General features: G+C 55.3%; 5 protein-coding genes across 5 annotated transcripts; 3 read left to right on the forward strand and 2 right to left on the reverse strand.

Annotated features, from left to right (window-relative positions):
- Positions 1-920: 920 nt before the first annotated feature.
- On the forward strand, positions 921-4,845 carry C8A04DRAFT_32055 (actin cytoskeleton-regulatory complex protein sla1; the record flags this gene model as incomplete). The annotated part of the gene is made up of 4 exons (XM_062781962.1): positions 921-1,118; positions 1,250-2,771; positions 2,842-4,620; positions 4,820-4,845. 4 exons carry the CDS (start codon positions 921-923, stop codon positions 4,843-4,845), a joined length of 3,525 nt encoding a protein of 1,174 aa, XP_062633758.1.
- A 1,540-nt stretch (positions 4,846-6,385) lies between these two features.
- C8A04DRAFT_14979 (uncharacterized protein) lies at positions 6,386-8,170 on the reverse strand (the record flags this gene model as incomplete). Its single annotated transcript, XM_062778316.1, has 2 exons — positions 6,386-6,852; positions 6,922-8,170. 2 exons carry the CDS (start codon positions 8,168-8,170, stop codon positions 6,386-6,388), a joined length of 1,716 nt encoding a protein of 571 aa, XP_062633759.1.
- A 1,048-nt stretch (positions 8,171-9,218) lies between these two features.
- Positions 9,219-14,295, forward strand: C8A04DRAFT_32057 (uncharacterized protein; the record flags this gene model as incomplete). Its single annotated transcript, XM_062781963.1, has 3 exons — positions 9,219-9,944; positions 10,051-13,453; positions 13,520-14,295. The coding sequence occupies 3 exons, from the start codon at positions 9,219-9,221 to the stop codon at positions 14,293-14,295; spliced, it is 4,905 nt and encodes a 1,634-aa protein (XP_062633760.1).
- Positions 14,296-15,477: 1,182 nt separating this feature from the next.
- Positions 15,478-16,673, forward strand: C8A04DRAFT_32058 (TLC domain-containing protein; the record flags this gene model as incomplete). Its single annotated transcript, XM_062781964.1, has 2 exons — positions 15,478-15,960; positions 16,029-16,673. The coding sequence occupies 2 exons, from the start codon at positions 15,478-15,480 to the stop codon at positions 16,671-16,673; spliced, it is 1,128 nt and encodes a 375-aa protein (XP_062633761.1).
- Positions 16,674-19,925: 3,252 nt separating this feature from the next.
- Positions 19,926-21,476, reverse strand: C8A04DRAFT_32061 (uncharacterized protein; the record flags this gene model as incomplete). Its single annotated transcript, XM_062781965.1, has 2 exons — positions 19,926-20,672; positions 20,790-21,476. 2 exons carry the CDS (start codon positions 21,474-21,476, stop codon positions 19,926-19,928), a joined length of 1,434 nt encoding a protein of 477 aa, XP_062633762.1.
- Between the last annotated feature and the right edge of the window lie 334 nt (positions 21,477-21,810).

Raw genomic sequence — 21,810 nt, forward strand, 5'->3', positions numbered from 1 at the left:
CTCCCGTCTGAGACAGCCGGGACGGCTGGCCGTTTCGGGGGTATTTATGCAGGTGAAACTGTGCAAGATGTTGCGATATGTGAATATGCCCCTGTCCCCCAGTTGACCGAGACCCCGATAGTTGAGCTCCCCTGCACAGCTGCGCCGCTTCGATGGTCTGGACCCACCTAGTGTTGATTGATGACCCGCTCGCTGGGCTTTCCCCCTCAGGCCCGATCCCGACCGCCCGACCTTGCATGCTCAATGTGCGAGTTCCTCCTATTGCTTCGATTGGAACCCTTTTACCAGGGAAGAAACTAGCCAGCTAACCAACCGTCCCGTTGGGAGTCGGACGGGAAACCTTGGATGCTTTCTTTTCTTCACTTTGTTTAATCTTACTTTTTTTTCCTCTTCCCCTCCGGTTACTCCATCTCGAAGGGGGGTTTCCGAACCTCGGGACATCGGCCGCTCTCTCTGTTCTTCCTTGGAAGAGGGTCGAACAAGCAACCAAGAACAGACAAGCTTGCCTTGCTGACTGTGCTGTCCACCTCCACTGCTGCGCTAGGTTCTCGGAATTGGGACCTCTCAACTCAAACCCCGCGACGACAACACCGCACTGCAGTGCACCTTACTGCATCACGCAGTCAACGACACCACCCACGACATTCATAGACATCGTAACCCCTCACATCGGCCGTCCGATTTGCATAGCCATAGGCACGACTCGCGTGCGAGCGAGCGAGCTGCCCGGTCGCACAGAACCAACAATTCCCGATGCGGTCTGCAGTGGTTGCAGACCTCCTTTTTCTGCGACCACAATAGCCCGCCCGGTTGATTCCAAATCTTTCATTTCGAACCCAAAACCCCGAGTCTCCCACAACGAGCGATAAACAGCGTCACCATTTAATTTTTTCTCGACAGCGCCCGCTGCAACCGCCGTCATGGGCTTCGTCGGCGTGTACAAGGCCATCTACGACTACGCCCCCCAGGGCGAGGGCGAGCTGCAGATCACCGAGGGGGATCTGCTGTATGTGTTGGAGAAGAGCACAGATGACGACTGGTGGAAGGCAAAGAAGAAGGCAACCGGCGAGGATGATGACGAGCCAGTGGGGTTGATCCCGAATAATTACGTCGAGGAGGTATGTTGCTGCTGGAGTATTCGCGCTTGCTTCCCCGTTGGGGTTGGATGATAAAAAGGGGTGAGTGGTGACATGGGGGATGTGTTGGCTAATACTAGGTGCTTCTTTTGCTGCTGTTCCCGCTGCAATAGGTCCAACCCGAGTCCCAAGCCCGCGCTCTTTACGAGTACACGAGACAGACCGACGAGGAGCTGTCGTTCCCCGAGGACGCGCAGCTCGACGTTTTCGATGCCTCTGACCCAGACTGGATTCTCGTCGGGCACGAGGGAGACTATGGCTTTGTACCTGCGAACTATATCGAGCTGGGAGAAGGCGCCGGTGCTCAGGCGGCAGAAGCAGAGGAAACGGCTGCTGCACCAGCGGCCGCACCTGTTCCTGCACCGCCGCCGCTCCCTGCGCGCACTCCTAGTAGTGAGGTTGCCAGCCCGCCTCTTCCAGCCCGACCGCCCTCGGAGCCGAGCTCGCCTCCTGCGGCCCCGCCTGCCGCGCCCAACCCGGCTAACATGATTGCTGGTATGATGGCGGCCCGCGCGAATTCGGCCCAGCCAGCGCCTGCGCCGCTTGATCTCCCGGCCCGTAACCAGTACGCCTCTGAGGGATCGGATACCGAAGTCAAGTCTCCCCCGCTTCCGGCTCGTCCACGCGGCGATTCGCAGCTCTCGGTGGAAGAACCGCGTCGGGCCTCTCCACCGGTGCAACAGCAGCAGCATCAGCAACGCCAGCCGCAACGGAGCCGTAACGATCATGGCAGCCGCTTGGACTATCCCCGCGAGGATATTGATTCGCCGCGAACTCCTCGAACTGCCCCCCTTACGCCAGGCGACTTCCACATGTACAACATTAACGAGATGGTGTCCATCATGGGCAAGAAGAAGAAGATGCCGACGACGTTGGGCATCAACCTACGCACGGGTATGATCATGATCGCGCCTGAGCATGCGCAGGACGGCCCATCGCTGGAGTGGACCGCTGATCTCATGACGCACTACTCACGTGAGGGCAAACATGTGTTCATGGAACTGGTCAAGCCGAGCAAGAGCATCGACTTCCACGCTGGGGCTAAGGATACCGCGGAAGAGATTGTTTCGATGCTCGGCGAGCTGGCGGGCGCCGTGAAGGCCGAGGGCCTGCGCGAGGTGATTATGGCGGCCACAGGGCCCAAGGCGATACAGCAGAAGAAGGGCGAGGTTATGTACGACTTCATGGCACAGGGAGACGACGAGGTAACGGTTGGCATCGGAGATGAGGTCATCATCCTGGACGACACCAAGAGCGACGAGTGGTGGATGGTGCGGCGCGTCAAGAACCAGCGCGAAGGCGTCGTGCCCAGCAGCTACATCGAGGTCACCGGCATGCTGGAGATTGTGCACCCTTCGAGCAGCGCGTCGGGCCTGAACGCGGGCAAGTCGACGATCGAACAGAACCGGCTGGAGGAGGCGCGCTTGACTAAGGAGGCCATCAAGGCGGGACAGCGCGAGGACCAGCGCGAGAGGGACAAGTCGCGAACCGAGGTAGGCCCTGGATTGCTTTTGCCCGACCGCGTTAGTAGCCTGTCGGCAACAAAGGGTAACACTGTGTCGCAACAGCGGAGCAGCAAGCGCGAGAACGGCCGCGCCGAGGCCGCGGGGTCGTCCCGGGCGAGCGCCAAGTCGAGTAGGTCTCCCTTGAATTTGAAGAAAATGTTCAGTAAGACAGAAAAACAGAATTAACGGGCAAATCGCAGAACCCGACCCGTCCAAGGTACGCACCTGGACGGACCGCTCCAAGTCCTTCACCGTCGACGCCCAGTTCCTCGGCATCAAGGACGGCAAGCTCAACCTGCACAAGCTCAACGGCGTCCGCATCGCCGTGCCCGTCGCCAAGATGTCGCTCGAGGATCTCGAGTACGTCGAGCGCGTCACCGGCATCTCCCTCGACGAGGACAAGCCGCTGTCCGATCTCAAAAAGCGCGCCAGCAGCACCAACGAGACCGCCCGCAGCAAGCCGCCGTCGGCTAAGGTCGGTGCGTCGCTGGAGTCTACCAAGTCCGACTACGACTGGTTCCAGTTCTTCCTGAACTGCGAGGTCCAGCCGGGCCTGTGCGAGCGCTATGCTCAGGCCTTTGCGAGGGAGTCGATGGAGGAGAGTGTGCTGTCGGGCGTCGATGCGTCGGTGCTGCGGAACTTGGGTTTCCGTGAAGGTGATATCATCAAGGTGATGCGATACCTCGATACCAAGTATTACCGCGGGAAGGGCGACGAGGGTGCTGGTGGGCTGTTTTCCGGGCCGGGTGGTGCCCTACGGAATAACACTGCGAGGGGACGGCCGGCGCCCCCGGTCGAGACGAACAACACGGTCGACCCCAAGGCTTTCTCGGGAGATAAGGAGTCGGCTCCTGCAGAGGCCGCTGCCAAGCCGGCAGCTTCTACCGCTGCGGCCCCGTCGTCGGGTTCAAAGCCGGCTGGTGGATTCGACGACGATGCCTGGGATGTCAAGCCGTCCAAGACTCCCGAGCCTGCTCCCCAGAAAGCGCCAACTCTGCCGGCCGCTGCTCCGGCCCCGGCACCCGCTGCGGCGCCTGCTGCAGCAGCAGCTCCTGCTACGGCCAAGCTTACCGGCTCACTGCAGGATCTGTCGTTGCTAACCCAGCCACTGACACCGGAAAAGGCCCAGCCCGCGGCTCCTCCACTCGCCCTGACCTTAGCCCCTGCACCAGCTCCCGTGCCGGCGCCCGCGCAAGTCCCTCAGCCTACGGGCGCCACGCCCGGTTTCTTCAGCGGCATGCAGCCCCCGACCGTCAACGGCCAGCCCCAACAACAGCCGTCCCAATACGCCCAGCAACTCCCGCAAAACATCGCCCGCCAACGGCCCGTAGCACCGCAATACACCCAAGGCCAAGGCGGCCTCATGCCTCCACCCCCGCCCTCTCGTCCGCTCTCTGCCCCGCAACAGACCGGCCAAGCTAGCGCTTTCGGCCCGCCGCCCCCTCTCCAGCCCCATATGACCGGGTACGTGCCGTCAGCCGCCGCAGGCCAGGTCGCACCGCCCGGTCAGAGCTTGAACGATATCACGCAGCAGCGCCTGCAGCAGCAGTATACCCAGCAAATGCAGCAGCAGCAACAACAACAGCCGATGATGCCCATGATGACGGGTCTCCCGCCTCAGCAGGGCCCTTTCCTTCCGCAGCAACCGACGGGGATGGTGATCGGGGGTATTCCCCAGCAACAAGGGCCTTTTATCCCGCAGCAGACTGGGTTCGGCCAGTTCCCGCAGCAGCAACAGCCGCAGATGACGGGGATGGCGGGGATGAACACTGGGGTTGGGATGTCTTCGATTCCGGCGATTCCCCCGATGCCGCCGATGCCGACTGGGTTTGGTGGAGGAACAGGGCCGACGACAACACAACCGCTGGTGCCGCAGCAGACGGGCCCGGCGCCGGCGGTAAGGTTTGGTGTGCCGGAGGGCGGGGCGAAGAAATTGGCGCCGCAGGCTACGGGGAGGAGGGCGAATTTGGCTGCTGCTAGTGAGTTTTTTCCTTCTTTCTCCTTCATCAAACTCCTGTCTTTAAAGACCGGCCCGTTTCGGTCTGTAATCAGTTGGCAGAGGTATTTTTGCAGCTGTCGGCGGATCGATTCAGCTCGATTTGCAGAGACACAGGAACCCTAGCAAAGCGATTATATTATGTATTGTCTCAAGAAGTACTGACTAACCGTGCGCAACAGCTCCGGACAATCCGTTTGGGTTCTGATCTATCTATCTGTCCGACCTACCGAGAACAAGTCATAAGGATATCTTGGCCCACTCGCTTGGGAAGTGCCAGACAATGGGCTGCGACGTCAGGGTGTATGCTACAAGGCCAATGCTACACGAATCGATTTTGATCTCCTACTTGACACCCTCCCTCCCTTAACCTGCTGACTTAGATTGGACATTGGTCTTGGCTATGTGTGCCGTTGGAGTGAGTGGGCTGGCTTGGAGAGCCCAGGGAGGGTTGACTATCGGTTCTGCAGCGGTGACTTGACTGGGGTATGGATGCAGCAGGCGGCATGGGCTTGAATGGAAGGTGTGAGGTCTACGCGGAGATTCGTCTTCGGTCAAGGGGATGTTGTTTTGGAAATGGGAGTGTCTCTTCTGGACAGGGGGTATAGAGAGGAAGTCGAAAGCGGATGGGGGATGGAGAGACAGGAGATGGGGAAAATAGGAAGGAAAAGGAATCCAATGCAATCAGGACGGAAAGGTGAATGGGGGAATAGGAGAGGGAACTGGGAAATTGCACAGGGAAGGGAAGAATGGGCGGCCTTTTGATACTGCTTCTGCTTGCGACTTGTTGCGTGCTGTTATCTCGTTGGGATGCATGAGCGCTGCGGGTCGTTGTTTTCTCTCTTTCTCTATCTCTTTCTCTATCTCTTTCCGTTCTCTTTTCTTACCTATCCTGGGTTGTCCACCTCCCTTATTTTAATCTCCCTTTCTCTCTCTCTTCTCCTTTTTCTTGGGTTGGTTGTCTTGGTTTTTTTGGTTTTGGTTTGCTGTAGTTGTTTTTCTTGTCTGTCGTGTTGGTTTTGTCGTTCTCGTATACACTTACTCGTCTTGCCCACTCGACCTTACCCTACGTTGTCCTATAAATCATAGCCGTCGCTTTCCCCTATATATATATTATCAAGAGGTCCCGTCTACCTGCTCTGTTTCATCGTTACGTAGCTTGGGTATTTTGAAGTCCTCTTTGCTTGTATGTCCCTAGGGAGTTAGCAGTTGCTTAGATAGAGCATTGCTTATTGGGTATTACCTTTCTGAATGGCATTTGCCTATGTTATCCTTTGCGTTTCGTCGGTCGTACCCAGGGATTGAGATCATGTGCGCGCGAGTCACCTTCTAAGAAGGAGGCATTTAGACCTAGATATGTATGTACATGAGATTTCTGTCTAGCCAGTATCTTTGAACGTTTTGCCTGCCAAAACTCCGGCTCCCCATTTTGCCCACAATGTATTCGCTCACTCTACTACAAAATGTAGTCCATTGAGGAGTACCGTGCCTCCATACTGTGGAGAATCTAGTACCTGGACGTCACCCGTTCGTCCCATGTGAAAGGTGCCAACCCGCCTGGGTTTAACCCGGTGCTCTCCTCGTCTCCTTCCCTTTAACTACGCTGTCGAGCCCGCAGTTCCTTCCTTTTTGCCAACATCAGTTAGCTGTGAAAAAGTTTTCGCATCCCATGCTCAACTCTCTTCCCTCTTAGATAGTACAAATCCATTTTCTCCCTCGTACAAATTCACCTTCTTCCACCACCATCGTTAGACAACATCCTCCCAATCCTCCGGCCTACTCCGACTGGCTTCCCCCGCTAAGTGGGCACGCAGCGGACGTCGCCCTCGCAATCGTCCGCGAGGATAAACGAGTCCCGATCTCCCGGCTGAAGTTTTCGCTCGGACCCCCTGTTCTGGTATGGCATAGCCACTTTCTGTTGCTAGCTTGAGCTTCTTTGTCTTGCTTTTGCTGCGTGACTTTTCTCGTTTCGATACTGGTGTTTCTGGTACTGTGACGGCCGAAATCACGTCTGGGGGGGAAAGGTTGCGCCAGCTTAAGAGTAACACCCCAAGCTGCCCAAACCAGTGCAGCAGTACGGCAGTTATACCGAGCCATATTGCCCCGTTTCCATTGATGTTTTTCGGGGGTTGATCCCTTATTTTCCCCACCCTTACTCTTTGTCGCTCGCCCTTCGGGTTTAGGAGGGTGTTTGTCTTTTCTGCTTCCCCCTTTTCTGTTCTTCTTTGAGTGTCCGGACTGGGTGTAATGCTCCTCCGGCGGCGGCTGCTGCTAGTGCTTCTACCTCCCTCTCGAATGCTCACTGCTGAGTTTACTAGGGTGACAGTGCTTGGAGGCCCTACATCGAGCAGCTCTTCTGCGTTAGCTTCCAAGGGCTGTGGGGCTGGGATGGTTGGGGGTTGTGAAGTCGAAATGCCCGGAGGCCGGCCAGGAGGCCGTACCGTGGGCAGTGGTTGTTGTGGTGAGGCAGTTCCAGCCACATCCAGATCTTCTAATACGAGCCCGGGCAGGTTCTGCATCGGACCCCCTACAGCTGGCACGGTTTCGGTAACGCCCATGTGCATCGAGGACTCGAGTGCGCTGGAAGTGAGCCACGGATTATGACCCAGTGGTGGTAGAGGTGGTCGAACAGTTTGGGGCAAGTTGCTTAGTAGTGGTTGGTTTTGATGATGGTGCTGGGCTGGCTCGGTGGTTGGAACTGGATTCGTCGTGATGGCGGGATGGTAGTTCGCATTCATTGCGCCGGGGATCTCGGCAGGAACAATGGCCATGTTTGCGTACTCCATCGCCACGCGCAAGCCCTCGGCTGTCTTATCCAAGCGGCGTGGGCACGAATACCCGTCTGCCCACTCGATTTTCGTCACAATTTCCTGGTCTCGGCCTCCCTTGTCCCCAAACTTGAGGTTTTTTAGTTTGTTTGAGAACTTGTCGGAGAACTTGGCCAGTTTTCCGCTGACATGGACTGTCATATAAAACCTCTCCGCATCATGCTGGAGGGCGAAGGCAGTGTGGAAGAGATGGTTGTGGGTTGGCGCCCACTCGAGTGAGTTTGGCGCAAGTTTCCATTGGAGGCAGTTGTACCATCTGTCGTCCTTGGTGGCCGGGCCGATATGGCCGGAGAAATCCCAGCGCGCGTGAGTCTGGACAACCCGCTCCTTGTCGACCCCAAGGCCACCGCCTCCATACCCAAACATCTGCACTTCCGGAGTGCGGTGTTTGACCTTTTTAGTCTGCACCCATGATTCCTGGCCGCGGACGCACTTCGGGCCGTAGTGATCGGTGAATTGGATCGGATAGACGGACGTTGACGGGTTGCCGTCTGGGTGGTCAGGTTCGTCTCTGTCGGCCTTCATCAAGGTCACCGTAATCGTCGCTGACGCCAATTTGCAATCTGCCGGCTGGTTGAAGTCCAGGTCCAAGTAGATGATCCCGCCCGGGGCCGATCCAGCGCCAATGACCCCCCACTGCGATTTGGTGAACATGAACCGGCAGTCGACCTCGACCTTGCCAATACTCCCATGACCCGCTCGCATATGTGTCGAGGCGAGGTGGTCGAATCGGTGGTAGCCGTCGCATCGGCCATACTTGTTGCGGACGCCAGACGACAGTTGAGGGCGCGTGCCGTGTATGTCCATTGTGGCCCACGACGAAGCAATTGAGGCCTGAGAATCCCGAGCAGCGCTTCGCCAGTCAACCGCGGCCGCTCACGGGAAATACTAAGTATTTGGGCTCCAGAGGCTGGGGCCGAAAAGGCGGCCGGACAGCCCCTTGTCTTGGCTGCAGCTCGCATACACACAGCAGTCCTACATGAACCCCACGGCCCGAGGCCGCCAGCACTGCCCATCTGCAGCATGTAAAATGCCGCTGTTTTGATTCGCCATTACACAGGCCCCTCCGGCTCAACGCCACACAAGGCTCTCGCGACGACGGTTGCGAATGGGCATATCGTCGCAATGTGCTATCCCCAAAAGAGAGCTGCCAGGCCCCACCTTTGCAGTTTAATCATTCTGAATTATCACCGAGTTTCCCGTCGCGGGGTGAAGTGAGGGGAACATATTGATTTTTACACCCGTTTTCTGTTTATGATTATTTTTCTCTTCCTGGCTTGTGCCGCTAACAACAATGCCACTGACAAGACGTACAAATGTCTCGTTCACATCCTCCAGCAGCGAGGCCTTCTCTCCCTCATTATCGGATGACGGCGATGATGAACCCGGTGACGGGGAAGGTAGTTCACACTCACACGCACCCGATAACGGTATCTATCGCATTCGTAGACGCGGATCACGAAGGGAGGGGGGGTCGCCCGCGGCTCACGATCATGGCCATCGGACGACACCATGGACGACGCGGGCTCAGAGCAGCCAGCGGTCTCAGAGCAGACCGCGGTCTCGGAGTAGGCAACGGGCTCGGGCATCACCTGGACCACCGTGGGCGCGCCAACGACAGCCACACTTTTGGGAATGGATGGATCCATGGGGTCGCGGGCCCGGTGAGCAGTCCGGGCAATCACTTATTCCATCACGACACCGACCACCTCCGCCTCACAACTCTAGTTACCCAGGTCGCCAAAATCCCAGGATGCTCGAAGGCCACGGCGATAGGGCTTATATTCCGCCGTCATCACAGCATTTGAACTCTTCTGGCTGGGCCGAAACTATCGCCTCTGAAAAACGAGCTGGACAAGCTGAAACTCCTCACGGGTACCCTCCATCGATGGCGCCACCGTCGTTGACTACCGGGACCAGGCAATTTGAACAACGCACGTTCAAAACACGCTCTCCGGATAATGAGCTGCCCCAAGGCGCGCAAGGGGTCTTGGAAGGGAATGGGCCGAAGTCTGGTCCCGAGTCGATACATTTTGACTTTGTTTACGACCCCTCTTCGAAGGCACACAAGGACGTGTCCGCCCGCCTGCAGTTGGACATCGAACCTGACTGGGAGGGCGATCTGGAAGAGTTTTGCCGGCTCAAGAGGTTGGGGCTTATAAACCAGGCCAAGAAACATTTCTGGTCTGCTCTCGGGCATGTCAGCACGCTGCCCTACGTCCGAGTACAGTACGCCGAGATGCTCCAGGCATGTGGCGACTACAAGGGGTTCCAGGCCCTCCCTTTCCCGAGTGACTGGTATTTCCCGCTGGTGGATGGTACCCCAGCCGACCGCAACATGGGAAAGCTGGTCGCCAACTATGCGCTATTGGATCTCCTCTCACAGCGCCACTCTGGCGACTACCTCCAGAGGGCATGGCAAGTTGTCCGCCATACATTCAAGGCACTCGCCCATGAGCTGTCTATGGGTTCGACAGAGGTATGTTCTGGCAAGGATCTCTTCTTTTCTCTTTTATCGCCCTCATCCTGCTTAGATTCGGACCCTTTCCCTCTCGCATTTACTAACAGATATTCCCGCCCACTAGATTCAGCTTGCGGTCTTGTGTTTGCGTGTCTTGACACACCTAGAAAGATGTACCCATAGCGGCGTCGTGGAACCAGCCATCAATTATGCAAGGTCCGTGCTCGACTGGCGGAGACTCTACCACGACCTCTTGGGCGATAAATGCATCTGGGACTTCCGGGACCTCTTTTTGGCAACTGTTACCCTTTTTAGCTGGCCCGAAACACTGACGATGCTTCTCGGCACCACCCACCTACCCGAAGCTGTGAACACCATCATAAAAGACTGGAGTTGTTTACCGGCGTTTGATGAAGCCCCCGTGCTGGGCCTGCTCGACCTGTTTACATCCCTGATTCTCCAGGACCACAGCCCGGGGATGAAGATCCGCAACGAGTTGCTGTGCCGCCACGCTGTCACAATGGTAGACTCTATACGACAGCATGGCCGGGAGCTTATGAGGACTCGACCGTACGTTCAGTGGTTGTTAGCCAAGACCATTTGCGAGCCCGTGCCTGCCTCTGAAGACCTGGTCGGCGTCCGTGCCGCGGACTTGAACGGAGTGACGATCCACCATGGCGATGGTGTCGATTTACCAATCTATATACCACGTCGGCGTTCTGGGAGCCCCACATGGGATATGTTCCTCGTTCACTCTACCCCGATGCAGCAGTGGACTTTGGAGATTGCTGCTAAAGCGGCAGAGGAGATGGGTGACGGGAACTTGCTCACGCAGACCCTGAAACTCCTCATTCTTCGGGCCCGGGATCCTAAGCCTTGGGTGCAGACTCTGACAAAGCTGCAGGCGGAGATCCAGGGAGATAAGGAAGGGCATCTCGCCACCTGTTTGTCTACATATATCATGGCCGCTGCCGACCCGATCCAGGAATCCGCCTTGCTGAGAGCACTCCAGAAGCCCGGGAACGGCAGCCAAGGCGCCCTTCACTTCGAGGATTGTCAAAACGCATCCTTGAAATGGGCTTGGGCTATGCTCCGCGCTCTACTGAAGTCAGAAAACAAAGCCGACGGCCCCCTTCTCGGGGCACGTTCGTCCTTCTTACCCCAAGGCTTTTCGCTGGACGGCTCAAAACTCCCTCCTTACCTGGCAGACTTTTCCCGAGAAAAACTGCAAGCTTCAGTTTCCCAGCCCATGAGCCCACTGCCAGTAGATGCGGACGAAGAAGTGAACCCCAGTAAGAAAGAAGAACCTGGGGCAAAGGAGCAACATGCAGGAGCCCGTGCGCCCAACCCAAACCCCAATTTTTCTGAACACGTTGAAGTTCCTCCCAGAGAAGAGACACATACTGCTCGGAGTTGGGATCCCTGGCGCTATGAGGGTTACCGCCCTCCCAACCCTTTCACACCGCACCCGACCCCTTGGGACCATCCCGACGGCCTCGGGAACGATCCACAAGCCGAAACTGGGGATCCGTATACAAAAGTAAATGACTGGATGGGGGGCAGCCCCCAGCAGGGTCCAGAAAACCACCACAACCCAAGCGGGAGAAGGAGTCAGGCTGGATCCAACGCAGCAGCGAACGGCTCGGACTTTTTAAACGGGGATCCGAATGGTTATTCGCATGGGTATTCAGATGAGTATGATTCCGGGGCCGAATGGGAGGACTATGATTCGCTTGTTTCCTTGGAGCATTGGGAAAGCGAGCACGGAGAACAACCCTCGGCTCCATATAGACCATATCCTAACGACTATCCATTCTCTAACGACGACTGGAACAATGGTGGACCACCTGAGTATGTGCCGCAGACGCGCACGAAGGTGCGGTTCGACAATAACCCGCCATCGACCCGACAACACCAGAGGGAGGAGCCCAGGAGAGTAGAGACGGTCCGGAAAGGCGACAGGGTCTACGCCACCATTCCGAAGGCTAGCAATAAACTTCAGCGGGAGTCTCAACGTCGCAGGTCACCGTCTAGAGAGGATCAACAGGCCCGGAACGACGCTCACCACCGCGACTTTTTGATCTCCTTCCTGAAATTTCTCCGGGAGAGCGAGCGCGATGGTGCCAATGTCAGTCAGGAAACATGGTTAACGACGGCCGAGGAATTGGTCGATACGCTGGGAGAAAGCGAGTATCCCAACCCTGATAAGAAGTATCCCGAGCCTGATGAAAGGCGCCCCGTCGACCCCTCTCATGAGCAATCCTCCGCGAACAAAGCGAAAGCTGCTGAGCCGTCGTCCGCCTCTCACCCGACGAAACCTACAAAGGGGATCCTGCGCACTCCTGGTGACCGAGCTTCGAAAAAGAACAACACGCAGAAGAAACCAGATATCGCATATCATTACGCGCGGGGAACCAAAGCGGGCGACGGTGCATATGACGGCGACGAGAGTTCATGGGAAGTCGTACCATCTTTGTCGGGATCGGAAACTGTGGGGGAGGAGGAAGGGGAGCGGAAGCTCACGGCCCATGAGAAGTTGGAGATGCATCGGAAGATACTGGTGAAGATGCAGCAGGGTGTCCAGCGGAAGATAGAGGAGGAACTCGAGCGAGAGCGAGTGCGCGCGAAAGTTGAAGGGAAATCTTCCTCTTTTTCTTCTGGCCCTAACCGTCGATCAACGAGCAAGAAGGATCCAGGGCCGTCGGGGTGGACTAAAGACAGCGCGGCATCTAAACCGGTGAAAGGACCCACGCCGGCCCAAACCCAGCCCGGAACCGATGCCGCGGAAACAAAAACAGCAACGACCACAGCGCCACAGCGTGTGCCGGCGTCGCGAGCACGGCCCGATAGCGCGCCAACGTCCATGCCGAAAGCACCCATGCCGCCTCAGCCAGACGAAGCAAGCGCGAATCAAGCCCCTGAACTGATTAGTGTCGACGACCTATGGAATATGGTTTTCCAAGCCACCAGGAAGAGACAGGGGAAGGACAACCCGATTCCCGCCGAGCAAAAGGGAGTGCCTCCCGTTGTGTCCCCGATCCCGGATCCTGCTGTACAGGTACCACCGGCCGTGGCAAGCGGATCTGGCGAGGGTGGTGAGAAGGAGCCACAGAAGACGGCCGAGAAACTGGACCTAAGGGCTACAGTAACGGATGACCATGAATCAGAGTCTCCGCTAGACTCCAAGCTCAAGCAGGTAGAAGCTGAACCCGGCATCGAAGAACCGGAACCTGCACCCGATCTGGGCGCCAACGACTTAACGACCCCGGCACAAGGAGAAACATTGATGGGCGAACCGTCGACTGCTGAGTATCAAGTCCGAGCCGAGGATGCCAGCGACGACAAGAGCAAGAACGACGTACCACTCGGCGCACGGTGGACTAAGATCAGCTGTAAGCTCGTGCACCCGGACGTGTTAAAAATTGGCAAGGAGCGTTTCAAGGTCCGCGATGACTTTATCGTTGTTCTGCGTGTACTCAGCAAGCAGGAGATCCAGGCCTACATAGATGCGACGGTGACGTTGAGAGGTATGTTCTCGTAATGGGACCGGTATACGGGGACGTATATGGCTAAGCTAATACGATTTAATATAGAACGCCGAAAGAAAGAGATGGAGCGTGAGATATGGGAAGCGGTTGGGTATAACGAAAAGCGTGACCGTAGTGGCGACGACGACGACAGGCACTCGAAGTACAGGGAAAAGGATCACGAGAGGGAGAAAGATAGGCACCGCCGTCCCGATGGCGACGGCAAAAACTGGGATGATCAACAACAACATGAACAGATCAACGATGGCCCACATCAGCATGAACAAATCGATGAGGGACAAAACCAACATAAAGAAATCGATGATGGGGCGACAGCCCTCTTTTCTCCCCGACCTAACTCGACGCCATCCTGGCTGAATATCATTTCTATAGAGGAGTTGGATGAAACAGAGTCGAAACCGGAGGCGAAAGCAGAGGCTAGGGAAGAAGGCGAGGCTGAGGTCGAAGGGAAAGGGAAAGGCAAAGACGAGACTAAAAGCGAAAACAATGAGTTGATGTCCCTGATCTGGGTTGGTGACCAAGGGAAAACTGGGGAGGATAACAACAAGAACAAAGAAAATGACGGCAAGGATAACGACAAGGATAACGACGTCGAGGATATCGACTACAAGAAGGCCACGTACAAGGACGACGACAGTGTGAGCATAGGTAGTGCGATCGAGTTTGGTAGCAACAGGTTGCGTCGGCGTGCAGCAACCATAGGGGTTGCTGGAACGATGTCGTCGCAAGACCCGGAAAACAAGATAAAGAAGAAGCACGATTATGCGACGGAGTATATACGACAAGCACGGGGCTCATTTTCAAGTGGTGGGAAGAACTAGGGAAGGGAGCGGGTTGGGTCTTGAAAGGTGTTCCGGTGTTGGGGTTTGGGAGGGATGTTTTTGGATTAAGAGAAAGGTCTGGTTAGGAGGGGTTTCTTCATTCCCGACGTCGATGACATGTGTTTGTCGTTACTTGGGTAATTGTTACATTTTTTTGAGTTGATATACTGCGTATTTCTTATGTCAATTTCGATGCCGTGTTTCATTCACTACTTGTTGTTAGAGAACAGTTCTAGCTGTATAATATCGCATTCTGGTTCCCTTGCCGAATATAAACATCCTTACAACGTCCCCCTCTCTTCGCCTGTTCTTTGTTCAACTAATTAGTGTATGTTGGTGGAGAGTTCTAAGTCTGTTGGGAAACTCTAGGGGAAGAACAACTCCTGGCATGTGACAGGCAGCCCCATGTCAGCGGATCAGGACCACGATGGCCCAAGCGCCCCGCTCCAATCCAGGCGCTCCAAAGGCCAGACACACGCGACGCCAGGCGGCTGACCCCGCACCTCTTGGAGTCCCCTGCGCGCTAAAGCGCTGGCGAGCAGCTGACAGCTTGAGAGCGGGCCCACCTTGACAGCCCGTCAACTGTCAAGCCGCTTCTCAAGGTGCCCTCGGTCCCCAACAAAAGCACGCGACACCAGCTACATTGCTGCGACTGCTTGCCCAGACTCTCGTGCTTCTTTTCCTTTTAAGCAACGCACGAATGACGAGGCCGCACATGGCGCAGTGACCCAGATCGAGCACTGTTGCCGAATAAGGTGCAAGCTGACTGTCTGTGTTGGATTGATCAATCGGGTTCTTTGTTCTGCGGTTCCCGTTTCATTCCAGTTGGTTGGAATCCATCTCCTGACCGGGGAGCTCCGTAACTGCCTGGCGAAACAACAGCAGCGGCCCGTTCTCTTGTGTCTGTCTGACGTCTCACGCGCCGCAACTAGTTGTTCTTTTTCTTCTGCAGTGGTCTCTGCCTTAACTTATTATATATATTGCCTGCCCGGGACTCCCGTCCCCCTCGTGACCGCCTGCAGCTTACGGACTAGACTGCCTGCCTGCCCACGCCGGGGCCTTTGTTATCCGCCCTCTGAACAAAAGGGACATACTCCCTTTCCACTTCCTTTCTTCGCCGATTTCCCAACTTCGTCCGTCCGATCTCCACAACCACCATCGACGACAACCACAATCCAAACCATGCGCGACCCCTTCCCGATCCCGCCGATTCCGGCGTTAAGCCGGGCAGTCGAGCCCCTATCCGAGTACTTCAACATGCAGACGCTCCCACTGCACATCCACGAAGTCGTCGGCGCGGCACTCTTCTACACCGCCATCCAGGTCGTCGTCTCCCCCGTGCTCTCGTCCTGGCTGTTCCCACAGCACTACCCGCGACACAACCGCGCCAAGAAGGCCAACTGGGACACCCATGTGGTCTCGCTCGTCCAGAGCCTCATCATCAACGCCCTGGCGCTGTACGTCATGTTTGCGGATGAGGAGCGGAATGTGATGGATTTTGAGCAGCGGGTGTGGGGGTATACAGGAGCGTGTGGGTTGGTGCAGGCGCTGGCGGTGGGGTATTTTGTGTGGGATTTGGGGATTACGCTGTTGAATTTGGATATCTTTGGGTTTGGGCTGCTTGCTCACGCCCTCAGTGCCTTGGCGGTGTATACCTTTGGTTTCGTACGTCTCTACTTACTCCCGCCCTCTTACTCTGGTCGAATATCTCACTAACCCTCCATGTTACACAGCGCCCTTACCTCAACTACTACTCCCCCGTCTTCATCCTCTACGAGCTCTCCACCCCCTTCCTCAACTTCCACTGGTTCTTCGACAAACTCAACATGACCGGCTCCACCCCGCAACTCATCAACGGCATCCTCCTCCTCTCCACCTTCTTCCTCTGCCGTCTCGTCTGGGGCACCTACCAATCCGCCGTCGTCTACACCGACATGTACCACTCCATCTTCAGCCCCCCGCCCTCCCCAGCATACCTCACTTCTGCCTTTGCCGACCCGCTGACTGCCTCGAACCCGGATACCAACCCGCTCTTTTTCGCCCGGGACCCGGCGACGCTGCATGCTGCTGAGGGACCTGCGGCGCTGCAGGTGCCGATTTGGTTGACGCTCGTGTATCTGGTCAGTAATCTGACGCTGAACGCGCTCAACTGGCATTGGTTCCACAAGATGATTGCTGCGATGCGCAAGAGGTTTGAGCCGGCTAAGGATGGGAAGAAGGAGGAGCCTGTTGCTGCGGCGGTTGTGTCTGCTGCGAAGGAGAAGGCGGCTAGGGCGACGGCGGTGGAGGGAATTACGGCGCGGCCGCGGAGGTCGAAGTCGATTGTGGAGGACGTGGTGCCGGATAGTGAGGAGTTGAGGGAGGGGACTATTCAGTGAGGGTTTTCTGGAGGGGTTTGATATTTGACGGATACAGGGGGCGGATGAGAAGAAGATGGATTGTAAGCTTGATAGATTTGTGTGTGTGCGTCTAGGGGAGAGAACTGCAGAAAGGTCCTCCAGTGGCGTTGTCAGGCGAATAGAAGATGAGGTTGAAATGGGAATGTGATATGGATGGTAATAATCACCTGGCTGGCTGACAACACGACTGACCACTGGAGGCGTCCCGAAAGAACGGGCCTAAGGGGGTGTACTTTACTGTACTAATGTACTGAGTATGACGATGATTTATTGGTACCATTTTGCATTGAACATTGAAGGTCTTTCGGGGTGATAAGTATTTGGCCGGCTGATGAATCGTCATTTTGACTCCCACTCCGTAAAAAGTGTGGGCAAGAGCCGTTTCACCGTGTGGTAGCAATAGTCTTAGTCTAAAAGGATTCGGATTTCTGCTATTTACCATCTTTTTTAGCTGCGTTTATTGGGAAGGATCATGTCTGTCCGTATCTTGTCGGCTGATGATATGGGCTTAGAAGATGAGAACGATGGGAGTTGATAGGACATATCCGTACTACACACGGGGTAGAATGTAACGTCGATGTAATAATTAAGTGGTCCCGGATGCTTTGGTGGGGACTCGTATAAGTGAAGGCTTCTCGTTGCTACTTCACGACATCTTGACTTCCCTTTTCTCATAAGACTGGTCCAACACCAATAACTCCAACTCCCTGTGGCCGTCCAGTTTCAATGTTTAAGATGTTCATGTTCCTCACCCGTTTGAGGTCTCATTAGAACGGGCTTCCCATCATTATCATCAAAATCGTCACCGCATCCCATGATCTGGCAACGAAGCAACCCAACGAAAATTACCATCCACGAAAGTCGCAAAACAAAATCAAAACCTTTGCCCATGATGTTGTAGTTTTCTACCACTCCACCAGCATGCAACCTAATAACCGAGAAAAACAAAAACGCCGAACCTGACAAACCATGTTTCAACTCCGCCCGTCCAATACCATGATTTATCCTCCTACAACCGCCGCGTTCTTTGGCCGTGAGGCCGCCAGCGGAGAAACACTTCATCCCGATGCTCTACGTAGCCCCAGGATCCCAGGTACAGGTCTAGTTTGAACGCCTTATCACTGCGACGCCTCGACACTGCTCGTTGTACCACCTGTACCTGCTCCAGTTGGCAGATCAGCCAGCTCCTGTGTGGATGTGTCGCCACTACTCTTTGTATCTGTTTATAGATTAGCTAAATCCCGTCTGCCGTGGTTTCTAATGGGGGCCTTACCCTGGTCGTCTATCGGCACCGGGCGGGATCTTTTCCCTAAGCCTTCGGCCTTTTTAAGCGCTTTAATTCGCGGCCTAACGTCATCTCGAAGCTCGAGCCACAAGGTCTTCACCTCCTGGACAACGGTCACCGTCGTCCGGTAGACATTGGTGATGAGACTAAGCCGTGCCTCGAGATAGGCCTGCCTCGCTACGAGCGCCTTGTACTCGTCCGAGGGCATGGCGACGGATGTGTGTGTGTGTGTGACGAGAAGAGTGATAGATTTGCTCGCGTTTCGCTTGTGAGTGGTCGGCCGTTTGGTGAATGGACAGTGGGCGGGTGGGTTAGTTACGTTTTCAGAGAGCGGAGAGGTCGGGGATGCCTCCCAAGCAGCAGAAAGCCAGAAAGCAAGGGTCCAATTTGAAGGCGAGGCTTTGTTTGCACACACCCGTCACGTGAGTGAGTCCCAACTGCATCATCTGAGTTGGGGGCCTGCGGGGTGTACAGTACGGCTGAGTCTTCCTTTATTAAAACGAGGTTGAAATGGGAAAGTGGAAGGGAAGGACCAAACAACGAGTTAGTTTGTTGGATGCCAAGCATCATGGTTCCGGCCTTGGATGACATAGGCCGTAGCTGTTCAACCTACATAATGGCACGTACACCTAAAATTACCACCCACGAAACTCACCTCACTGAGGCCGAAAAAAAGTGGCAGACCAAGCCCCTGGATGCCCTACTTTCCTATAGAAGCGAAAAGACAAAAAAGACTAAATCAAAAGGTGAAAGAAGACAGAGAAGAATAACTCAAAAAAGTAAAAGATAGAAAAGAATAAATCAAGCCGTCGGGAGTTTAAAATAAGATTTGAATAGGAGTATTACAATTATACATCAAACCTCTCGTCCGTTATCCTAGTAATAATTGTTTACATCTACTTAGATTTGATCGAATGTTGACGGATTGGACTCAAGCTATCTATTTTCGTTTGCCGCTTTTTTTGGCCACAGCGAGATTTATATAACAAAACAAAACAGCCGCCCATGCTAGTGTAGCTAGCCTCCGCCTCGCCAATAACCCCTCTCCATCAACAGGAGCCTCCTTCCGCATCCTCACCTTCCACATCCTCATCTTCCATATCCTCATCTTCCATATCCTCATCTTCCTCCCCTGAATCTTCTTCCCCTGAATCTTCCTCCTCTGAATCTTCCTCCCCTGAATCTTCTTCCCTTGAATCTTTTCCCCTTAAATCTTCCACCGGCGTGTTCGACACAGGCTGTTCTACGTATTCCATGATAGGGTCATACAGGGCCAACCCCTCAAGATTATACTCAGACCGTGTGCCCGAGTAGGTGTTTAGGAAGGCATAGATCATGTCAACGTCAAGCCCGGTTTCGTTGTCACCGTAGTCGGTGTCTCTCAGGTTGTTTCTATTCAGGGGTTCACTGTAGTGTTGAGCGGGTGTATTCCCCCATGTCTACGAGGCGGCCCGTTTAGACTTGGCTGTTGGTGGCTGTGGGCGGATGCGGAGGAATTCGCTAGCATGAGCCTCAAGTATTGGGTGATTCTTTTAGACATAGGGCTCGTCCTCTAAAGATTCCTTGTCCAGAGGTGATACGTGGGCTCCGAGCTCATCGCGGGAAAATTCTACGAGCGCCATTTCGAGGTTGGATCCGTCGAGAGATAATCCTCGTGAGCAAAGCGTTGCGGCGGGTCCTCCTTGTCCTGCTTGTGTACCGGTATTCTCGGCCGTTTCGGCCTCGAGGACAGCACGGAGAACGCTCCACGCCCATTTCATGGACACACACTCGCAATCGTCAAAGTAAAGTTTGTTCTAGTCGGATTCGTGGGGCCTTTCCAACTCCTTCAACAGGTCGGCTTTGTCGCGTCGGTCGTGGGCCACGAGGTACTTGGACAGACAGGTTACTAGGTACCCTTCTTTGTCGCCTTGAACCTCAAATTGCAACCGTCCAAGCTTTTCCATTTAGGGTTTGGGGTCTTCCGACCGGGAGATGGCCAGCTTGAAGCCCTCGGCCAGTGTGCTGTGGTCGCCCGTCGTGGAGGCCACCAGCTCGACCAGTTCTGAGATCCGGAACTGATGGGGCTTCGATGGAGTCCTGAACATGTCCCACGCGGGTTTCCTCAGATGGCGGTTGGGCACAAACACGGGCAGCCTGACCCCATCGCCCGGCGGCAACAGGGCAATCCCATACTCTTTCAAGCCATCCCGGCTTGGGAGCCTCGGCGCCAGATCGCAGGCGGTCCGGGCCAGCAGCCATTTTAGATAGGGCCGCGTCGTGACGAGCTCTATGTTGCCCCTTTTTCGTATAATCTTGACCATCGCCACGGCGTGTCGCGCCAGGAGCATATTCTGATCTTTGGACTCGGGGTGGTGGTCCATGAGGATCAGCGACGAGAATAGGTCCAAGAGTCCCAGGGCCGTTGCCTCATCGAGCTGGGGAGCACTCCAGTCCTCGACCATGATTTCTAGGGCTGTTGACGTATCATCCATGGCATAGAACAGGGATAATGAGTCTGGCAACCCGTGCCACGAAGCGAGGACGAGGAAAAGGTCCCGAAAGTCCCAGATGTAGCCCATGTCAAGCATACTGTCGTATATCTTCGTCCAGTCAAACCCAAATTTGGGTCTTGATTTTCCTGCGTAAATAGCTTGGTTTAGAAGGGCCTTGAACGGGCCACTATGACGCGCACCGAACGCGAGGAGTTGAAGCTGGAAGGTGCCATTAGAAGTGAAAGAAGAGGAAGAAGTAAAAGAATAGGTAAGAAAAGAAACAAATAAAACAAACCAAGAAGGCGGGAGAGCTGGAAAGGAAGAGATATAACTTACCTCCGTTGAACCCATGAACGGTTCGTCGCGTAGGACCTCTAGCGTCCGAGTAAGCGTCCCCCGTGCTATTACGATATCATCAGGCGCAAAAGACCGCTGTGACAGCAGATCCAGCAACGCATAATTCACCACCAACTTCCCCGTCCTCCGTCTCTCCTCCACATCCGTACCCGTAGCCCCTTCTACCTGCGGCACAGACGGCGACGAAGAAAAGAACTCCAACTCCCGAAACGCGCGGTACTCGCCCGCATCCAGCAACATCTCAACATACTGCACCTGAATATACGGATGCAGCCGCACATGCTGCAGTGTGGACAAAGCAAAATGCCGCTTCGCCTGCACCACTAATCCATACCGCGCCAGCCGGCTGAACTCTTTGAGGTCGGCGTCCTCCCAGCTCGGCTCGATGTCCCACCCCATGTTCACATTTATGTCCCGGGCCTGTTGCTGTTGGGATGGGTCGAACACGAGGTTGACGTGGTTGGGGGGGCGGTCGTCATCGTTATCGCCATCGTTGTTGCCCTGTAGGTCAAAGTATTGGTCGTTGATGATGGCGATCTTGTCTGGAAGTCTTGGTTCGGGACTGTCGGGTCGATCGCGGCGGTGCGGTGGCCTTTGATGTTGCTGTTGACTCCAGGAAGAGGACTGTGGTTGGTCATATTGCTGTTGATCTTGTAAATCAGACATTTCCTCCTGAGCACTTCAACGGAAAGCTAGAGTGAGACTGGATGTAGAAATGAGAGTAGATACGTGCTGTGTTGATGGTGTGCTGCTAGATGAGAATGAGCACGAGTTCCTAGGGCCGGGGTATGTGTGTTGCTAAAGAAAAGGAAGAGTATGGAAGCACTTGCTTCGGGGTTCGCATTAAGCAAAAGTCAAGCTCCAAGGTACACACGTCCGACCCCTCGAGGCAGCCCGATCAAAGGCTCGGGATGGCCCAGCGCTTGCCGTCTCAAACCCCATGACAAGGCTCCAGCCGTCCTTGACTGATCAGTTGACATTTTCACGGATCCAGAAAACC

Source organism: Dichotomopilus funicola (genome assembly GCF_033296635.1).
Source record: "Dichotomopilus funicola strain CBS 141.50 unplaced genomic scaffold C8A04scaffold_79, whole genome shotgun sequence".
NCBI classification, from domain to species: domain Eukaryota; kingdom Fungi; phylum Ascomycota; class Sordariomycetes; order Sordariales; family Chaetomiaceae; genus Dichotomopilus; species Dichotomopilus funicola.